The following is a 16332-nucleotide window of genomic DNA, read 5'->3' as shown; positions in this document are numbered from 1 at the left end:
CCGATACCGATACCAGAGAATGATATTTATAATAAAATAAATTGAATTACTTATTTTATCTCGTGTTGTTAATAGCAGACTCCTCACTCAAATGCGCACTTGCAGTTTGGGCAACTCGAAAGCAAACTCCACATGCCCCAACATTTTATTTACCTGCTATAGTGTCAACCCCTTACCCCTGTGTCGGATCAGTGGTTAGACCGGCATATCCGATATGACCCGATGTGACCAAAAAGGGCCGATACCAATACTTTTCCGATACCGATACAGTATCGGCAAATCTCTAGTAAAAAGTAAACCCTAGTTTGATTCAGTAGTCCACTATGTCAGATTCAGTGGTACAAAAAAAAATGCCGGCCTGTGTGGGGTGAGTTTATTGAATGATAACAAGGGGACGAACGGTTGCAGGGCAACAGCAGTAGTGACACACTGATATGACGTCAAACTGGTGTTTTTGTCCCAACTCCCAACCAGCACCACAGACCAATCAGAAGACTCGGGTCGATTCTCAGTTTTGGCATGTCCCGCCTACCGTGGAGATAGGAGATAGGAAATAGGAAATAGGAGACTTTCCAGACTGAGCAGCGAAGTGACTAAACAAATCACGGAAGGCAGCGAATCAACCCTCAACACCAAATACAGTATCTCTGCTGAAAATAGCCCATCTACAGGCTTGCTGCGGCTCGCTGTGAGCTTGTAGATCGCCTATTTTTACAAAATGTTCGGCAGGTAATGACATGCCCAGAATAGGGACACTAAGGTTCAAGTGGTTAAGTCCACATACACATACGCACACACACACACACACACACACGCACGCACACCCACCCACCCACACGCACGCACGCACGCAGGAGAGTGACAGACAGAGGTCATGCATGTTAAATTGTGCACGGTGGATTAGCACACAGCTTTACCTTGGCTGCTCTCAGCCGTAGGCATTGGTACGGAATTCACCATACCTGTTGGGAATTATGGGAACGTGAGCAGCGATAATACAGTGTGTGTGTGTGTGTGTGTGTGTGTGTGTGTGTGTCTGTATTGTAACCTTCTTCTGATCAGTGTTTGGTTCTGGTGGATTTGGATGCATTGCTCCTTTTGTCCTATGCATACTCCCGTTTTAGGTGATAAGGGGACCACTCAAACGGTGGTTAGTGAAAACAGAGAGATACGATTGGGTGGCGTGACGTCATGTTGTAGTTTTCGGTGGTCACCTTATTTATCACCTAAAACTGGAGTATGAATAGGCCTTTAGTGTATTAAAGAATCTGTCCTGTGCCATTCGGTGTAGATGGTTTGTTTCTAAGGTTTAATGATTAGTCAATTCTACAACGGAGCAAATTGAGCCAAGTTTTTACTTCGACCGTGAGAGCACTTCATAATGTCCTCTTTTTTTATTGGGCTGCTTTCTTTATCAACCAAAAGGGTTTTGCTCTTTGCTGCCCTTTGCCAGTCTCAATAGTAAAGAAAACCAAAACCAAGGCAAGCTCTTGTGTTGTTCTATTTATTTGCAGTTGTTGGACAGATTTGGTCCTGCACCCACATCATGACTGCAAAGTACTATACTTATTATTTGCCAATGCATGTGGTGTTCGTCTACAGAACACATTTACAAACGCCATATAAGGAGGGGAGGAGAAGGAGTTCATGGCTTTTATCAGATCAAATGACGCATCTCATGCCTATTAATGTGATCAGAATTCTAAAAATGAAACCATGTGGCTTTTGCATCTTATTAAATTACATTACAAACGTCCATCTGTTAGAGCATCATTAATATGAGAGAGAGAGAGAGAGAGAGAGAGAGAGAGAGAGAGAGGTGTGAACCTGTCTTACCCAGACTGCGGTTGCTCAGGTACTGTCTGAGGCTGATGTTACCCAGCTGGTTGGGTCGGACCTGGCCCACCTCCAGAGACAGGACTGTGCTCTCCCCCAGAGCCTCCATGCCCACACACACCGACTGCACCTTCAGCAGCAGCACAGACACCTGGGTGGGGACAGACCATAGAGTTTACTTTGTATATATAAACTAGAGAGGGGACAGGGGGACAGACCATAGAGTTTACTTTGTATATATAAACTAGAGAGGGGACAGGGGGACAGACCATAGAGTTTACTTTGTATATATAAACTAGAGAGGGGACAGGGGGACAGACCATAGAGTTTACTTTGTATATATAAACTAGAGAGGGGACAGGGGGACAGACCATAGAGTTTACTTTGTATATATAAACTAGAGAGGGGACAGGGGGACAGACCATAGAGTTTACTTTGTATATATAAACTAGAGAGGGGACAGGGGGACAGACCATAGAGTTTACTTTGTATATATAAACTAGAGAGCGGACAGGGGGACAGACCATAGAGTTTACTTTGTATATATAAACTAGAGAGCGGACAGGGGGACAGACCATAGAGTTTACTTTGTATATATAAACTAGAGAGCGGACAGGGGGACAGACCATAGAGGTATGTGTAAACTAGAGAGCAGACAGCCCCACACACAAACGGCACCATGAGCAGCAGTGGCGACACCTGCATGGGGAAAGACTTCCTCTTTACGCAGCCATTTTGTCTTGCAGCATTGCATTCATTGCACACATTGCTTGCATCACTGCGGTGTCTCGAGCGCTCCCCGGTCCTTTGAGCTCTATTATTACACCCGCATCATCGTGTATGTACAGTAGACCATTGACCAACAGCAGGTAGGCTAATGTTATTAATTACATTTCAATGCTACGGGAAGGTGTGTCGTTTTAACTGCTCGTTCGTAAATAAGCCACACACTCAGTGCGCACTATGACGTAAACGCCAAGTGCACACAACAAACTGAGCACATTCCTGGTGCGCATTTACGAACGCACCATAGATGTATAAATATTATTTTGTGTTGATGTGTTCGATGAACTATTGCACTAATTGCATCTAAATGCCCCTTGAAAGCAGCAGTCACGTACTGCATATAGCACGCTGTGCTGCATGTTCATGCATGTTGCCGTTAACAGAGGTAAACAAACATCTTACTATGTCTTTGGTGGGCTCGTCGATGCTCTGAGAGGCGGCGCTGACCGTGTCCGGGGACACGCCCCCCTCCTGCTCCGGACCAACGGTAGCAGCCTCGTTGGCGCTCTCCGTGGCGCTCTGCTCGCTCACGGCGTCCTTGAAGCCCGAGATGGACACGTCGTCTGTCTCCGACACATGAGGGGACACAGAGTCGGTCAGCAGTGTGCAAGCCAGGGACAATGACACATGAGGGGACACAGAGTCGGTCAGCAGTGTGCAAGCCAGGGACAATGACACATGAGGGGACACAGAGTCGGTCAGCAGTGTGCAAGCCAGGGACAATGAGAGCGCCGTGATATATGCGTGTGCCACAACAGTGTTTTTTTTCCTTCTTTTTACTTATTTAGACAATCTATGGGCTCGCAACACACCGCATCTTGTAGATCAGGTATTGTTTTCAATTTCTTCAACTATTTATTTATGAAAATAATATATCATCATCATCATCATTTTTCGACCGCGATCGAGATCATGGATTCCACAATACGCCAATATGAAAATATTGAAATAACTAGAAAAAGTGCCCTTCTGGGCACAGGTCTCCACCAGGTTATCCACAGATCCGTGCAGTTAGAGGTAAAAACACTTTTCGGCCAGTTATAGCGCCACCTTGAGGCTGAGTTGAAATTGTTCATGTGGCATTTTGTCCTGGGCCTAGTGGGAATGTGGGTGCACAATTTGACGGAAATCACGCGATGTGTTCATGATTTGCAGCATTTTGTTTGAAACTGAGCACTCCTGTGAACTTTGGAAGCCAATCTTAACCAATCAGGATGGAGTCTGAGAAATCTGAAAGACCGGTTTGGTTGAATGGCTCTAGAGAGACTGTGTACCAATTTGCGTGATGTTTGGACAAAATCTGTAGGTGTACTGTGCAAAAACTTGTTTTGCACAAAGCGGCCTCCTGGTGGCGCTATAACAGGCCGTTCTGGAAAGTTTGGGGCAGAGGTTCATCGTTGGCATCCAGGGAGTGTGTGTACCAATTTGCGTGATGTTTGGACAAAATCTGTAGGTGTACTGTGCAAAAACTTGTTTTGCACAAAGCGGCCTCCTGGTGGCGCTATAACAGGCCGTTCTGGAAAGTTTGGGGCAGAGGTTCATGGTTGGCATCCAGGGAGTGTGTGTGCAAAATTTGGCATCGACCGGGTTAACGGTGGCCGAGATTAGCTGTTCACGGACACACGGACGGACGGACGGACGGACGGACGGACACACAAACGGACGGACGGAGTGCAAAACATACTCTCCCCACATGCCTTCGGCCTGGTGGAGACAATTAAAATAATGAAAATATATAATTGGCCTTCGTCTTGGGAAATGACTGCACACAAAGTAGTAAATGAAACGGCAGCATTGATTGTCTACAGCTGGCCTACAGGGCACCGCTCTGTGGAATTCGTCTATAGTGGGCGGCATTGGCTCAGGAGTAGAGTGGCCAGTATAACATCTGGATGGTGAACCATGAGGTTCCCAGTTCGATATCGGCCTCCCCCAGAGTTAGTGTCGAAGTGTCCTTGAGCAAGACTCTGAACCCCTAATTGCTCCAGAGGTGCAGGTTGATGCCTTGCATGGTTTCCTCCGCCATCATTGTATGAATGTGTGTGTGAATGGGTGAATGTAATGCACAATCTATATAAAGCACCTTGGATAAAGGCGCTATATAAATGCACCATTTACCATTTATAGTAAGAGAAGAGCTTTTCCTGCAACTCTGTAGCCACATTACAGGATTAGTAGTAGCACAATGCCACCACCTCCTGGTGAAAACCTGCTATTGCATTTCTGGTGGGGAATAGGTTTTAAATTCTGTGTTTGTGTGTGTGCGTGCGTGCATGCGCTGTGTGTGTGCGGCGCGCGCGCTGTTCGGTCTACTGACCCATGACTGCACTGCCAAATTTGGCAGTAACCACATCCTCAAGTTTGCCGCTGACACAACTGTGGTGGAGCTCATCAGTAAAAATGACGAGTCTGCCTACAAGAGGGAGGTGGAACTATTAACAACATGGTACAGTTCCTACAGGAGGGAGGTGGAACTATTAACAACATGGTACAGTTCCTACAGGAGGGAGGTGGAACTATTAACAACATGGTACAGTTCACACAACCTCTGTCTGAATGTGGACAAAACAGAAGAGATGGTGGTTGAATTCAGGAGAGCCAGCAACTGGCATCACACACCGCTGACCATCGGTGGCGCCCCTGTGGAAAGGGTTACTTAGTAACATCAAGTTCCTGGGGGTTCATTTGGCGGACGACCTGACCAGTGACCTCCACCATCAACGACACAGCCATCATCAAGAAGGCCCAGCAGAGACTACAACCCCATCCGGAGGCTCAGAAAGGCAGGCCTTCCCACTCCTCTCCTCACCACCTTCTATAGTAGTGGCACCGTTGAGTCCATCCTAACTTACATGTTTCACTTCCTGGTTCGGCCGCCTCAAGAGAAACATCAGCTGAACCGGGTGGTGAAGACAGCTGGGAGGTCCCCTCCTTGTTGTAGCTCTACACAGAGCACTGTGCCTCAAGAGCCAGCAGCATTATTAGGGACCTCTATCACCCCTCCCATGGCCTGTTTGCCCTCCTCCCCTCTGGGAAGAGGTACAGGAGCATTACGGCCAGGACTAGACAAGCAGGATGTAAAAAAGCTTCTTTCCGAGTGCAGTGGGGTTGGTCAATGAACCTAAACTGATTGGACTGTGCTGGACTGGACATGATGTCATTTCACTTTTGAAATGCATCACAGCACTTTACTAAAACTGTGCTGGTCAGGTATTTTTTTAAAGGATTGCACCATGGCACTTTATCTATATGTGCTGTGTTGGTAACTTTTTGCCAGGTGCTAGAAAAGTGCCTGGACTACATTTGCTACTACCAGTACTAACAACCGTAGTAACGACCATAGTGGACACACAGTGAGGGACTTACCCATAAAACCCATAGTTTGGATGGCCTAAAACCCATACTCTGAGCGCTGCAACGTGGAGCGAGCGACAACAGAAGCTAATGTTATGAGTTAACTGGAGATACAGGAAAGCCATGACAAAACACAGTGAGTGAACCAACAAAAGAACGTCGGAAACGAACGAAAGCTTGCTGCACCTGCCAGTTCTGACTGAATTATTGTGTGTGTGTGTGTGTGTGTGTGTCCCACCTCTCTCCAGCAGACTGTAGGTGTCTCCGTCCTCCATTAGGTAGCTGTCTATGGACAGGTCGTCCAGGGACTGCAGAGACGGACTCTTCTTCATGTTCTTGTAGGACACAGAGAAGCTGGACTGCGAGCGGTCGCGCATCAGACGACCACTAGGGGGAAGAACACACACAGTCAACACGTCACCGCATGGACATCCTGTGTGTTTGTGCGTGCGTGCACGTGTGTGCGTGTGTGTGTGTGTGCGTATTTGTCCATGAACCCAAATCAGTTGTGTTAGAAAACAGTTGTGTTTTATTTTTTTTATCGTATGATTCCAACTTTTCGGAAATAGCATCCGCGTGAGCTTGTATATATATATATATATAGGCTATTATCGAACAAGCTGAAGAATAAAATAGGTTTAAACTGTAAAGTTTAAACGGACGGACCCCACTCTGAGAACCACCGGTGTAGATAATGAAATGTCCATCAACGATATCTAATGTAATTGGGTTCGATGTTACAGTATATGAATTCAGTCGAACAGAACACCAATGTCTGTGTTGCGAGGTCACGTCACAGAGGATGAAGTAAATTTTTACCTCAACTGAACTGTAACCGTTCTCATTCATCTCACTACACAAAATGTCTGGGGCAACGTCTGGTTTTATTCACGGCTTGGAAGTGATTGATTTTGACTGACCAAATCGGTAGATTGAAAAAGACACAGCAAGAGAGAGAGAGAGAGAGAGCTCTTTATGACTTTGTGCTGACATTCAGCTGCAATCCGTCACGCTCTCACGTCTCCGACAGAGCGCTGGCTAGCTTGCCACGTCGTGAATTAAACATGCCTTTTCTGAGCGTGGTGTATTCTGAGTTCGAGTGAACAAGCTACACCAGAAAGCCCAAGAGAGAGAGAACACTCGCTTTGAATGTTATCAACCCATAATCACCAGTAGGTTACTTTAATACTTATCAAGACGATCTTATCCACCTGGGAGCCTACTGGCCGCGATTAGGAAACACAGAAGTGAAACTGACAGAAGTGAAAGATGGACGGATTTATAGGTCAACCACACCAATGCAACTCATTGAGTTGCATGCATTGGTATGGTTGACCTTAAAAAACGTTTTGTCCCGACCCGACCCTTTGCTGTGGTTTGGGCTTTAAAGTGAAAATGTATTTTCTGCTTTACTCAAGAGCTGGAGAGACTACGAGACTCCTGTTACTGAACAAACACACTATAGAGCAATGATAACCATTATCAGAATATAGAGGCATTTGTGTGTGTGGTGTGTGTGTGTGTGTGTGTGTGTGTGTGTGTGTGTGTGTGTGTGTGTGTGTGTGTGTGTGTGTGTGTGTGTGTGTGTGTGTGTGTGTGTGTTTTTTAGCTTCTGGATGGAGCAAGGTTTCCATGCTTGGAGACAAAGTCAGAGATTAAAAACGCTTACTCACACTTACTCTGTCCAACACACAGCACTTGTGTTCCTCATAGTTCAGACCAAAGACTCGAGATGAACCATCATACAACGGTGTAAATGGCCGATCTACAAGCTCACCATTGTGACACATGTGGGCTTGTAGATCTGCCATGCGATAGAGCATAGGTTTATCTGAATTACCCCTTAAACAAGTGGATTTCAACCCTTTTCATATCAAGATCCATTATTTATTCGGCATTTGAGCCACTCACTGACCACCATTTGATGACATTTTGACTCTCAGACCAAAAACCCTTTGTTGTCGATCAAAATAACAATTCTTCTACATTCTCTAATTGTGTAGAGTTCTTGTAAATTAGGTAATGCAGATGTTTAACAATGATGTAACTCTTGAGAGTGTAAAATGAAACCAAATGAACACGTAAAAGATTAAAGAGTTAAAGATCTATAAGGGCCCATTTGGTTACCAACTCTCCATCATTTAGTTTGAGACGACCTGGAACCCCCACAAGGACCACTGCCTTAACCCATTCTGAACGGGCACCCATTTTGGTGTTAGCATCATGATATGCTTTAGCTATTGAAAAATAGCAGATCTACAAGCTCATATCGCGCCACCGAGTGGCGCGATACGAGCTTGTAGGTCTGCTATTTTTGAAAAATCGAAGAGCGACTGACATTTTTAGAATCTGATCTCAGGTCAGAATGGGTTCATCAGGACCAGTGTGTGTCCGGCGGAAACCTCGTATGAATCTGATCTCAGGTCAGAATGGGTTAAACCACATCTGTGATGAGGAAGATCGTATATATAATCTTATAATCTGGTTAAATAAATAGTCTGTGAAACTGCTATGTTTAAAGCTATGAGCCTTAAAGCTACTGTATGAGCCTTAAGCTGTTTGTCCTGGGTGGGTATACAGTATAACCCGGCAACGGATCGGGAATGGGCTTCCATGTCCAATTCAGTTGTTCCAGAGCGGAATCACCCCGTTTTTACTAAAGACATCCCACAATGCTGTGACTGAGTACCACGCTATAGTGACTAGGAGGTCAGAGATGGCTAGTTGGTATTATTCTAATTTCCAAGATGTAAGAGCAATGAATTAAAATAAATCATATTTTTTTTCTTTTGCCTAGAGTCTAGACCACATAAAATGTTATTTAGATTTTGAATTGTTATGACAAATGCTAGGTTTGATCTTTGAGGCACCACATTGATTTGATTCCTTTGCATTCTACTTATATGACTAGTATTTTTATCACGTCATTTTGTTGATTAGGGTTCATTCTCACTCTGCTTACTCTTGGTTTCGCACTTCTAATAATCTATAATAACATCTGCTAAAATTGCAAATTGCAATGGAGGTTTTCACTGCCTAGCACTGGGTGATTGATTTTGCAGGCCTTGGAAAACAATTAAGTGACTGCTTGCCCAAAAAGGATGGCCATCCTGTTATTAAAAAAAGAGTAGAAAGCAGTAATCATGTAAATTAAGCCTAATAGATTGATTGATACTTTCTTGTGTGCCGGAGGCGAAAACAGCAGATCTACGAGCTTGTAGATTGGCTATTTTCAGTGAACGACACTCGTGTGTCGTTCATGAACCTGGTGTTTACTACAATGAGGTGGAGAACATCAACCTGGTGTTTACTACAATGAGGTGGAGAACATCAACCTGGTGTTTACTACAATGAGGTGGAGAACATCAACCTGGTGTTTACTACAATGAGGTGGAGAACATGAATACCTGGAAACGGACTTAACCCGGAGTTTACTACAATGAGGTGGAGAACATGAATACCTGGAAACGGACTCATGAACCCGGTGTTTACTACAATGAGGTGGAGAACATGAATACCTGGAAACGGACTCATGAACCCGGTGTTTACTACAATGAGGTGGAGAACATGAATACCTGGAAACGGACTCATGAACCCGGTGTTTACTACAATGAGGTGGAGAACATGAATACCTGGAAACGGACTGAGACATCTTGGCTCCGGCAGACTTGTCCTTGTCGCTCCAGTCTTTGGAGGAGAGCGGGTCCGAGAGGGCGTCCAGCCCGGCCCCCTGCCCTCCCCCCACTGCGTCCGCCGACGCCTCCCCCCCGTCCTCGCAACTCCCCCCGGCCAAAAAAGTCCTCTCCTCCAGCGAGGCGTTCCTGTTGGAGTCCGGACGCATGGGGACGAGAGGCACTCCTCCCCCCCCTCCCTCGGAGGAGGACCCCGCCCCCCCGCACAGCATCTGGTCCACGGTGCACGCCGCGGCCCCCTCCCCCCCGCTGCTCCCGCCGCTCCCCTCGCTCGCCCTCTCCCCCGCCTCCCCTCCCGAGGCGGGGTCGCCGCCCGCCGCCTCCAGGGTCCCCCGGCTCTCCGACGGGGACATCTCCGAGCCCAGCGGCGAGCCGGCACCGCCCTCGGAGGGCCCGGCGGGCACGGGCTTGAGGAGCAGGGACACCTCGGCGCTCTTCAGCAGGAGGCCCAGGCACACGCCGAAGGGCTCCGGTGGCTCTGGGGAGGAGGAGGAGGGGGAGGAGGGGGAGGGGTCCTTGCGCTTGAAGCCCATGGCCTCCAGGTCCTGCTGCAGCGTCTGCTGCAGGGCTTTGATGCTGCGCTGCAGACGCATCAGGAACACATACTGCCGGTGGCTCACCTGCACACACACACACACACACACACACACACACACACACACACACACGCACGCACACGCACACGCATGTTTAGTGATGCATCGTGACTCAACTATTTACAACTTTATCTTTCAGAAGATGAACAGTTTTGTTTTTGCTGTATTAGTTAAAGTATTAAGTACTTAGGTTTTTAAAAATGTAATTTATTTTATAAAGAGTAGACTATTATTTGTTTAAGTAGTACTGAAGAAGTGCTCTCACCTGAGCACTGAGGTGTTTCTGCACGTGAACCAGCGCGTGAATGTCCGGGTCCTTACTGGAGGACAGCGAGGAGGACGAGGAAGACGACAGGTCGTCCAACGACAGAGGCTTGTGCAGTCCGTTGCTGGGCGGGGCCGAGGGGGGCGCGCCCGCCTCGCTGGCGTAGTACTCCTTCAGACGCCGCTTCCTCTGCAGCCGCCCCGCCGCCTCCGCCGAGGCGCTCCGGGACATGCCCCGCCCCTCGGAGGCGGGGCCTCCCCCCCTCAGCCTCTCGCGGTGCCGGGCGTGTCGGGCCGGCTGGCACGCCCACACGGCGAGGGGGAAGGAGTCCACGAAGGGCTTGGGCCGCCCGCGGCCGCCCCGCGTGCCCTCGTAGTCCACCCAGAACTGGGCGAAGTGCATGGCCCACACGTCGGCGTCGGCCGGCGACTTGAGGGCGTCGGCGCCCAGGCTGGGCGCCACCAGGCCCCGGTACACGTCGTGGAGAAGCGTGTCCTGCTCGTGGGCGTGGCGCTGGAAGAGCGGGTGCAGGAGGGGGAAGGAAGGGGTGGAGGAGGAGGAGGTAGAGGAGGTGGAGAAGAGGGGCTCGTCGAGGAAGGCCTGCAGCAGCGCCTCCAGGTGGGAGCGCGTGCAGTTGGCGGCGTAGCGCGTGTTGGTGGCCACCATCTCAGACGTCTGCACCGAGATGGAGCGAGGCAGGTCGGCCGGGTAGTCTGGGTCCTTCTCCACAGGGACCACCAGCTGGCCGGTGATGAAGAGGGGGGGGGAGGGAAGAAGGCAAATAGAAAGAGAAGAAAAGAGAGGAATAGAAGTGGTTAGGCCTGAGTAGACGCCAAAGGTCTCTGTGTAACATTCGGCCACTAGATGCAAAGGTACAGTCTAGCATTCATTTTCAATGGAAGCACAGCGACATGAGGATACAAAGATACATCCGACGTTTGTAGCTGCTGCAAAAGCTACAAAAATGTTGAGATAGTTTCAACTTCAGATAGAAATACGCTGTGTAGACATATTCATGTATTTTTCAGCATTGTGACATGTTTTCTGCCTCCAAGTGTCTGTTAAGCCGTAAGGGAAAAACCTTCCCTAACTAAAAAACGAAAGGAATGGATAATGGTCAGCTTACAGAGGAAATCTCATTACATAAATCTTCAACATCACCTATAAATATCATGCTATAACCACGGTTACTGTATAAATGCATAGCGTAAGATGGGTCACAACTAAGAGCCCTACACTTACATCTAATGTCCACAGTATTATTTCACTGACTGTCAGTGATTTGTTTGTTGAAGAGGAGGGTGAGTTTGAGAAGAGGACGGATCACCTTGTTATAAATGTGTCTTCCCTCTATTTGTTTGGACTGTCACCTTTGGACTGTTCTATTTCTGTCTGACTGTTCTATTTCTGTCTGTACAGAACTTTCCAGAACAAACGGGTCTTTATATGGAACCAGCGTGTCACTGAGGAACTTGTGGGATTCATTACTTTACTGCACTTCCTCCTCTTTGTTGCAATGAATGGAAATGTCTGATTCTACACGTTCATCTACAACTGCAACATGCACGTATGTGTGCACGTGTATGTGTGTGTGTGTGTGTACTCGTGGGGCAGGGGAAGTATTAGTACAAGCATGTTCTAGTAGTGTGCGGTATGTGTGTAAAAGGGTTGACCCGATCCGATTAGAGATCAGTGATCGGAAATCGGGGCTGATCACGTCATTTTCAAATAATCTGAATCTCATCAGGAGCAAAAAAATGTGATCGGGACATCACTATGATATCCATCATGATATTAGAGTGGATATCGTCTGTGATATTGTAGTATTGCGTTGTATAAAAAATATAAATAACGGATCGGGAAAAATCATCAAGATCCACAGTGTTCATTGACCGACTTGTACCTCAGAGAGCGTACAAAACAAATAAAAATAACGGGCCCCTAGCCCGTTTGGTTCCAGCCTCTGTAGACATTTTTAAAGCTCAGCTCAAGACCCACTTCTACAACATTGCTTTTAATTGATCTTTTATTTATTTTTGTTATTCATGTCCTCACTGTATTGCATTACTGCTTGTTTTTTAATGTCGTTGCCTTGCTTTTCTTTTATTTTCCATTGTTCTGTAAAGCACTTTGAGCTGCATTTCATGTCATGAAAGGTGCTATACAAATAAAGTTTTATTATTATTATTATTATTTGTCCCACTGTCCAGAGTTTAAAATAAAAACCAACACCCAAAGTGTACATGCATACCTTGAGCATGAGGCCGTCGACCTTGATGTCGACGTGCTCGTCGGGTTTCTGCGAGTCGTCGAGCTTGTAGAGCGCCATGAACTGCTCCAGACTCTGCCGCAGGTCCAGGGCGAACAGGTTGAGCCACACCAGGCTGCGCGGGTCCAGCACCAGCTGCAGCGCGTTCAGCTGAGCGTACAGGTTGGGACACGGGACTGGAAAGACACAAGCACGGAACCCCAAAACGGATCAGGACAAACATCCATTCAGTGGTGATTTTTACAGGACATTTTGACCGTGTCGACGTGTTTACTGGGGACCGTGTCGATGTGTTTACTGGGGACCGTGTCGATGTGTTTACTGGGGACCGTGTCGATGTGTTTACTGGGGACCGTGTCGATGTGTTTACTGGGGACCGTGTCGATGTGTTTACTGGGGACCGTGTCGATGTGTTTACTGGGGACCGTGTCGACGTGTTTACTGGGGACCGTGTCGATGTGTTTACTGGGGACCGTGTCGACGTGTTTACTGGGGACCGTGTCGAGGTGTTTACTGGGGACTGTGTCGATGTGTTTACTGGGGACTGTGTCGACGTGTTTACTGGGGACCGTGTCGATGTGTTTACTGGGGACCGTGTCGACGTGTTTACTGGGGACCGTGTCGACGTGTTTACTGGGGACTGTGTCGATGTGTTTACTGGGGACCGTGTCGACGTGTTTACTGGGGACCGTGTCGATGTGTTTACTGGGGACCGTGTCGACGTGTTTACTGGGGACCGTGTCGATGTGTTTAATGGGGACCGTGTCTTACTGGGGAAGTCTTTTCCATCCGGGAAGTAGTACTCTGTGAACTCCACGTGGATGGCGGGCATCTCCGGGGGAAGGTACAGCGACTTCTTATTGCACGAGATCATGGCCTTGGGACTGGAGCGACGCTGGTCTGCTGTGGACACCTGTAGGAAATGAACGCACAACCACACAACAGAAAGCATACCATGAAGAGTCTCTGCTTTGCACATGCGCGTGGGCATGTGTGTGCGTGTGCGTGTGTGCGCATGCGTGCGTGCGTGTGCGTGCATGCATGCAGACCTGATAGATGCTGAAGTCGGCCATCCTCAGGACCACAGAGCTGGACATGAGCTGGGTCTTGGGGCTCTGAGGAGGACTGAAGGTTGAAGTGGAACTGGTGCTGATCTTACCTGGACGGATGGACGAACGGACAGACAGACAGAGAGATAAGACAAAAACAATGAGAGACATACAAATAGAGAATCAGAGGGACAGACACACAGACACGCAGATAGTGACCGATACACATCGATAGAGACAGACAGACAGACGGACAGGGGACAGTGACATGAAGACAAAGCGGGGAAAGGAGAGAAAGGGAAGTATATCTGACCAGGTGGAAGAAGGCGGGACCAACGAGACAGAGAAACAAGAGTGACAAGTTCAACTGTCCAATGAGAGCCCACCGTGCCTCTGCACTGCACACTGAGAAAAGTGTTAAGTTAAACTCAGAGGGTGTAAAAATTGACTTTTGTTGTCACTTTCTTCTTCCTGGAGGAGACGTGTAAGACCCTTTTAACATCCTCTCTCACAAATCTAAAACGATAGAAAGAAATATAGCTAGCCGGCTCTGTAGAATTATAGATAGCCAACTAGCAGCAGTTTCTTTCATAGTTCATTCCCACGGTAATGGTTAGAAATGACGGAGGCATTATCGTTTACAGCAGCGGTTATGAACGTGCGGCTCAGGGACCACCAGGGGTCTTTGAGGAGTTCCAGGAGGCTCCCCTACAAAATGAGGAAAAGTTTGAACCACCTATTCATTTTTTTTTAATCTACAGTACTTGTAGATCTGCTATTTTTGAAAAAGATGTTGACAAATCATCTGTTATGGGGGTCCCTGGCACAATAAAATGTTCAAATGTTGGTCCACTTTTACACTCTCAGAGTTGAATTAACCGGCGGAAGGTTGTTCCCGCTGCGCCTCCTCACCGCACCGCGACGTGCGCACCACATACACACGCACCGCGTGCCGGTACTACCTGGTTCTAGACACCAGCAGCACTGGGCTGGAGGGGACATCCACTCTGCCTCCCTAAGACCTACTCCGTCTGCACACACATCGTCCTTAAGGGACGCTGGGAGACACACAAAAACCCACAGGGGACCTGGTAAGTGCTGGTGCTGTGTGTGTGTTTATATATAAGTGTGTGTGTGTGTGTGTGTGTGTGTGTGTGTGTGTGTGTGTGTGTGTGTGTGTGTGTGTGTGTGTGTGTGTGTGTGTGTGTGTATATGTGCGTGCGTGCGAGAGAGAGACAGTGCACAAAACTGTGGTATCAGGAAGTTGAGGCTTTTTAAGACATTGTAAATACTACCTACTATGACATTTAAGACCACAACCTTTTAGCTGAGCTCGGGTGACAAAGTGGTACCTCTATCCAGCACGGTGGAATCTAGAGGTTTGAACCCAACACTGCATCCGGCCTGACATAGAGTCTATAGCAGTGGTTTGGTTGACAAAGAGTCTATAGCAGTGGTTTGGTTGACATAGAGTCTATAGCAGTGGTTTGGTTGACATAGAGTCTATAGCAGTGGTTTGGTTGACATAGAGTCTATAGCAGTGGTTTTCAACCAGTGGCCCATGAGGGGGTTCCAGGTGGTCCCCGGCTAAATGATGGAGAGTTGGTAACCAAATGTACCCTCATTATAGATCTTTAACTTTTGAGATTGTAAAATGAAACCATTTGGTTCCATTCAGGCATCAGGCCACTTAATTTACAAGAAGTCTACTCAATTAGAGTAGACACAATTAGAGCATGTAAGATAATTATTATTCTGATCAACGTTTGCCTGTTATCTCTCCACATCGATACATCAATACAGCATAGAATTGTGGGGTCTGCGAGGCAAAGTCTGTGTGTGTGTGTGTGTGTGTGTGTGTGTGTGTGTGTACCATGTTGTGGGGAGCTGCTCTGCGTGGCGGGGGGGCTGCCCTGCTGGTCTTTGAGCGCCGCCTTCAGCATGTCCACGTTGGACTTGAACTCGTCCAGCAGGCTGCGGGCCCAGGCCTCCCTGGACTTGGTGGCCTCGCTGTAGTGCATCCAATGGAGACAGCTGTCGCCTGCAATGGGAGAGGGATCAGAGAGCCCGTTAAGACCTGGAACGCATCTGTGTCGCCTTAGCTTTTAACCACTCAAACCAAACCAACGAATTTTAACCCATTTTGGGCAGGAACCCCTTTTGGTGTTAGCATTATGTTATGCTTTAGCTATTGAAAAATAGCAGATCTACAAGCTCCATATTTAGGCCTGTGTCTCTCCGAGCCTTCATCAGTGTGTTTATGGCACAGAACAGAGCGTCAGAATGTCTTACCTGCTCTATGGAAGGGGTAGTAGTCCAGGGTTATCACACTGAATGACAGCTGCATGGCTCCACCCGTTATCCTCTTATTGACCACTAGAGAGAGAGAGAAGAGTGAATTATGGCTTCTTTTGTATTTAAGTGTTTTACACAGCTAAAAGTATAGATCAATACGGATAGTGAATTCAAAGCATATGGGGCCCGA

The 16332-nt window shown here is 47.7% G+C and overlaps 1 protein-coding gene across 1 annotated transcript in view; it reads right to left on the bottom strand.

Moving 5' to 3' along the window:
- The window catches only part of bltp3b (bridge-like lipid transfer protein family member 3B), a 64783-nt gene that overhangs the window by 11799 nt on the left and 36652 nt on the right, over nt 1-16332 (bottom strand). Inside the window, exons 9-20 of the mRNA XM_083758058.1 lie at nt 16140-16223; nt 15721-15888; nt 13848-13957; nt 13570-13711; nt 12781-12974; nt 10530-11270; nt 9609-10288; nt 6215-6363; nt 4940-5035; nt 3025-3185; nt 1837-1987; nt 918-962 (exon numbers count right to left, since the gene is read on the bottom strand). Of these exons, the coding sequence (XP_083614184.1) occupies nt 918-962; nt 1837-1987; nt 3025-3185; nt 4940-5035; nt 6215-6363; nt 9609-10288; nt 10530-11270; nt 12781-12974; nt 13570-13711; nt 13848-13957; nt 15721-15888; nt 16140-16223 (2721 nt within the window). The remainder of the gene's footprint in view (nt 1-917; nt 963-1836; nt 1988-3024; nt 3186-4939; nt 5036-6214; nt 6364-9608; nt 10289-10529; nt 11271-12780; nt 12975-13569; nt 13712-13847; nt 13958-15720; nt 15889-16139; nt 16224-16332) is intronic.

Source organism: Protomyctophum parallelum, assembly GCF_964188405.1.
Source record: "Protomyctophum parallelum genome assembly, chromosome: 22".
NCBI classification, from domain to species: Eukaryota; Metazoa; Chordata; class Actinopteri; order Myctophiformes; family Myctophidae; genus Protomyctophum; species Protomyctophum parallelum.
This window is presented reverse-complemented; position numbering and strand designations above follow the sequence as displayed.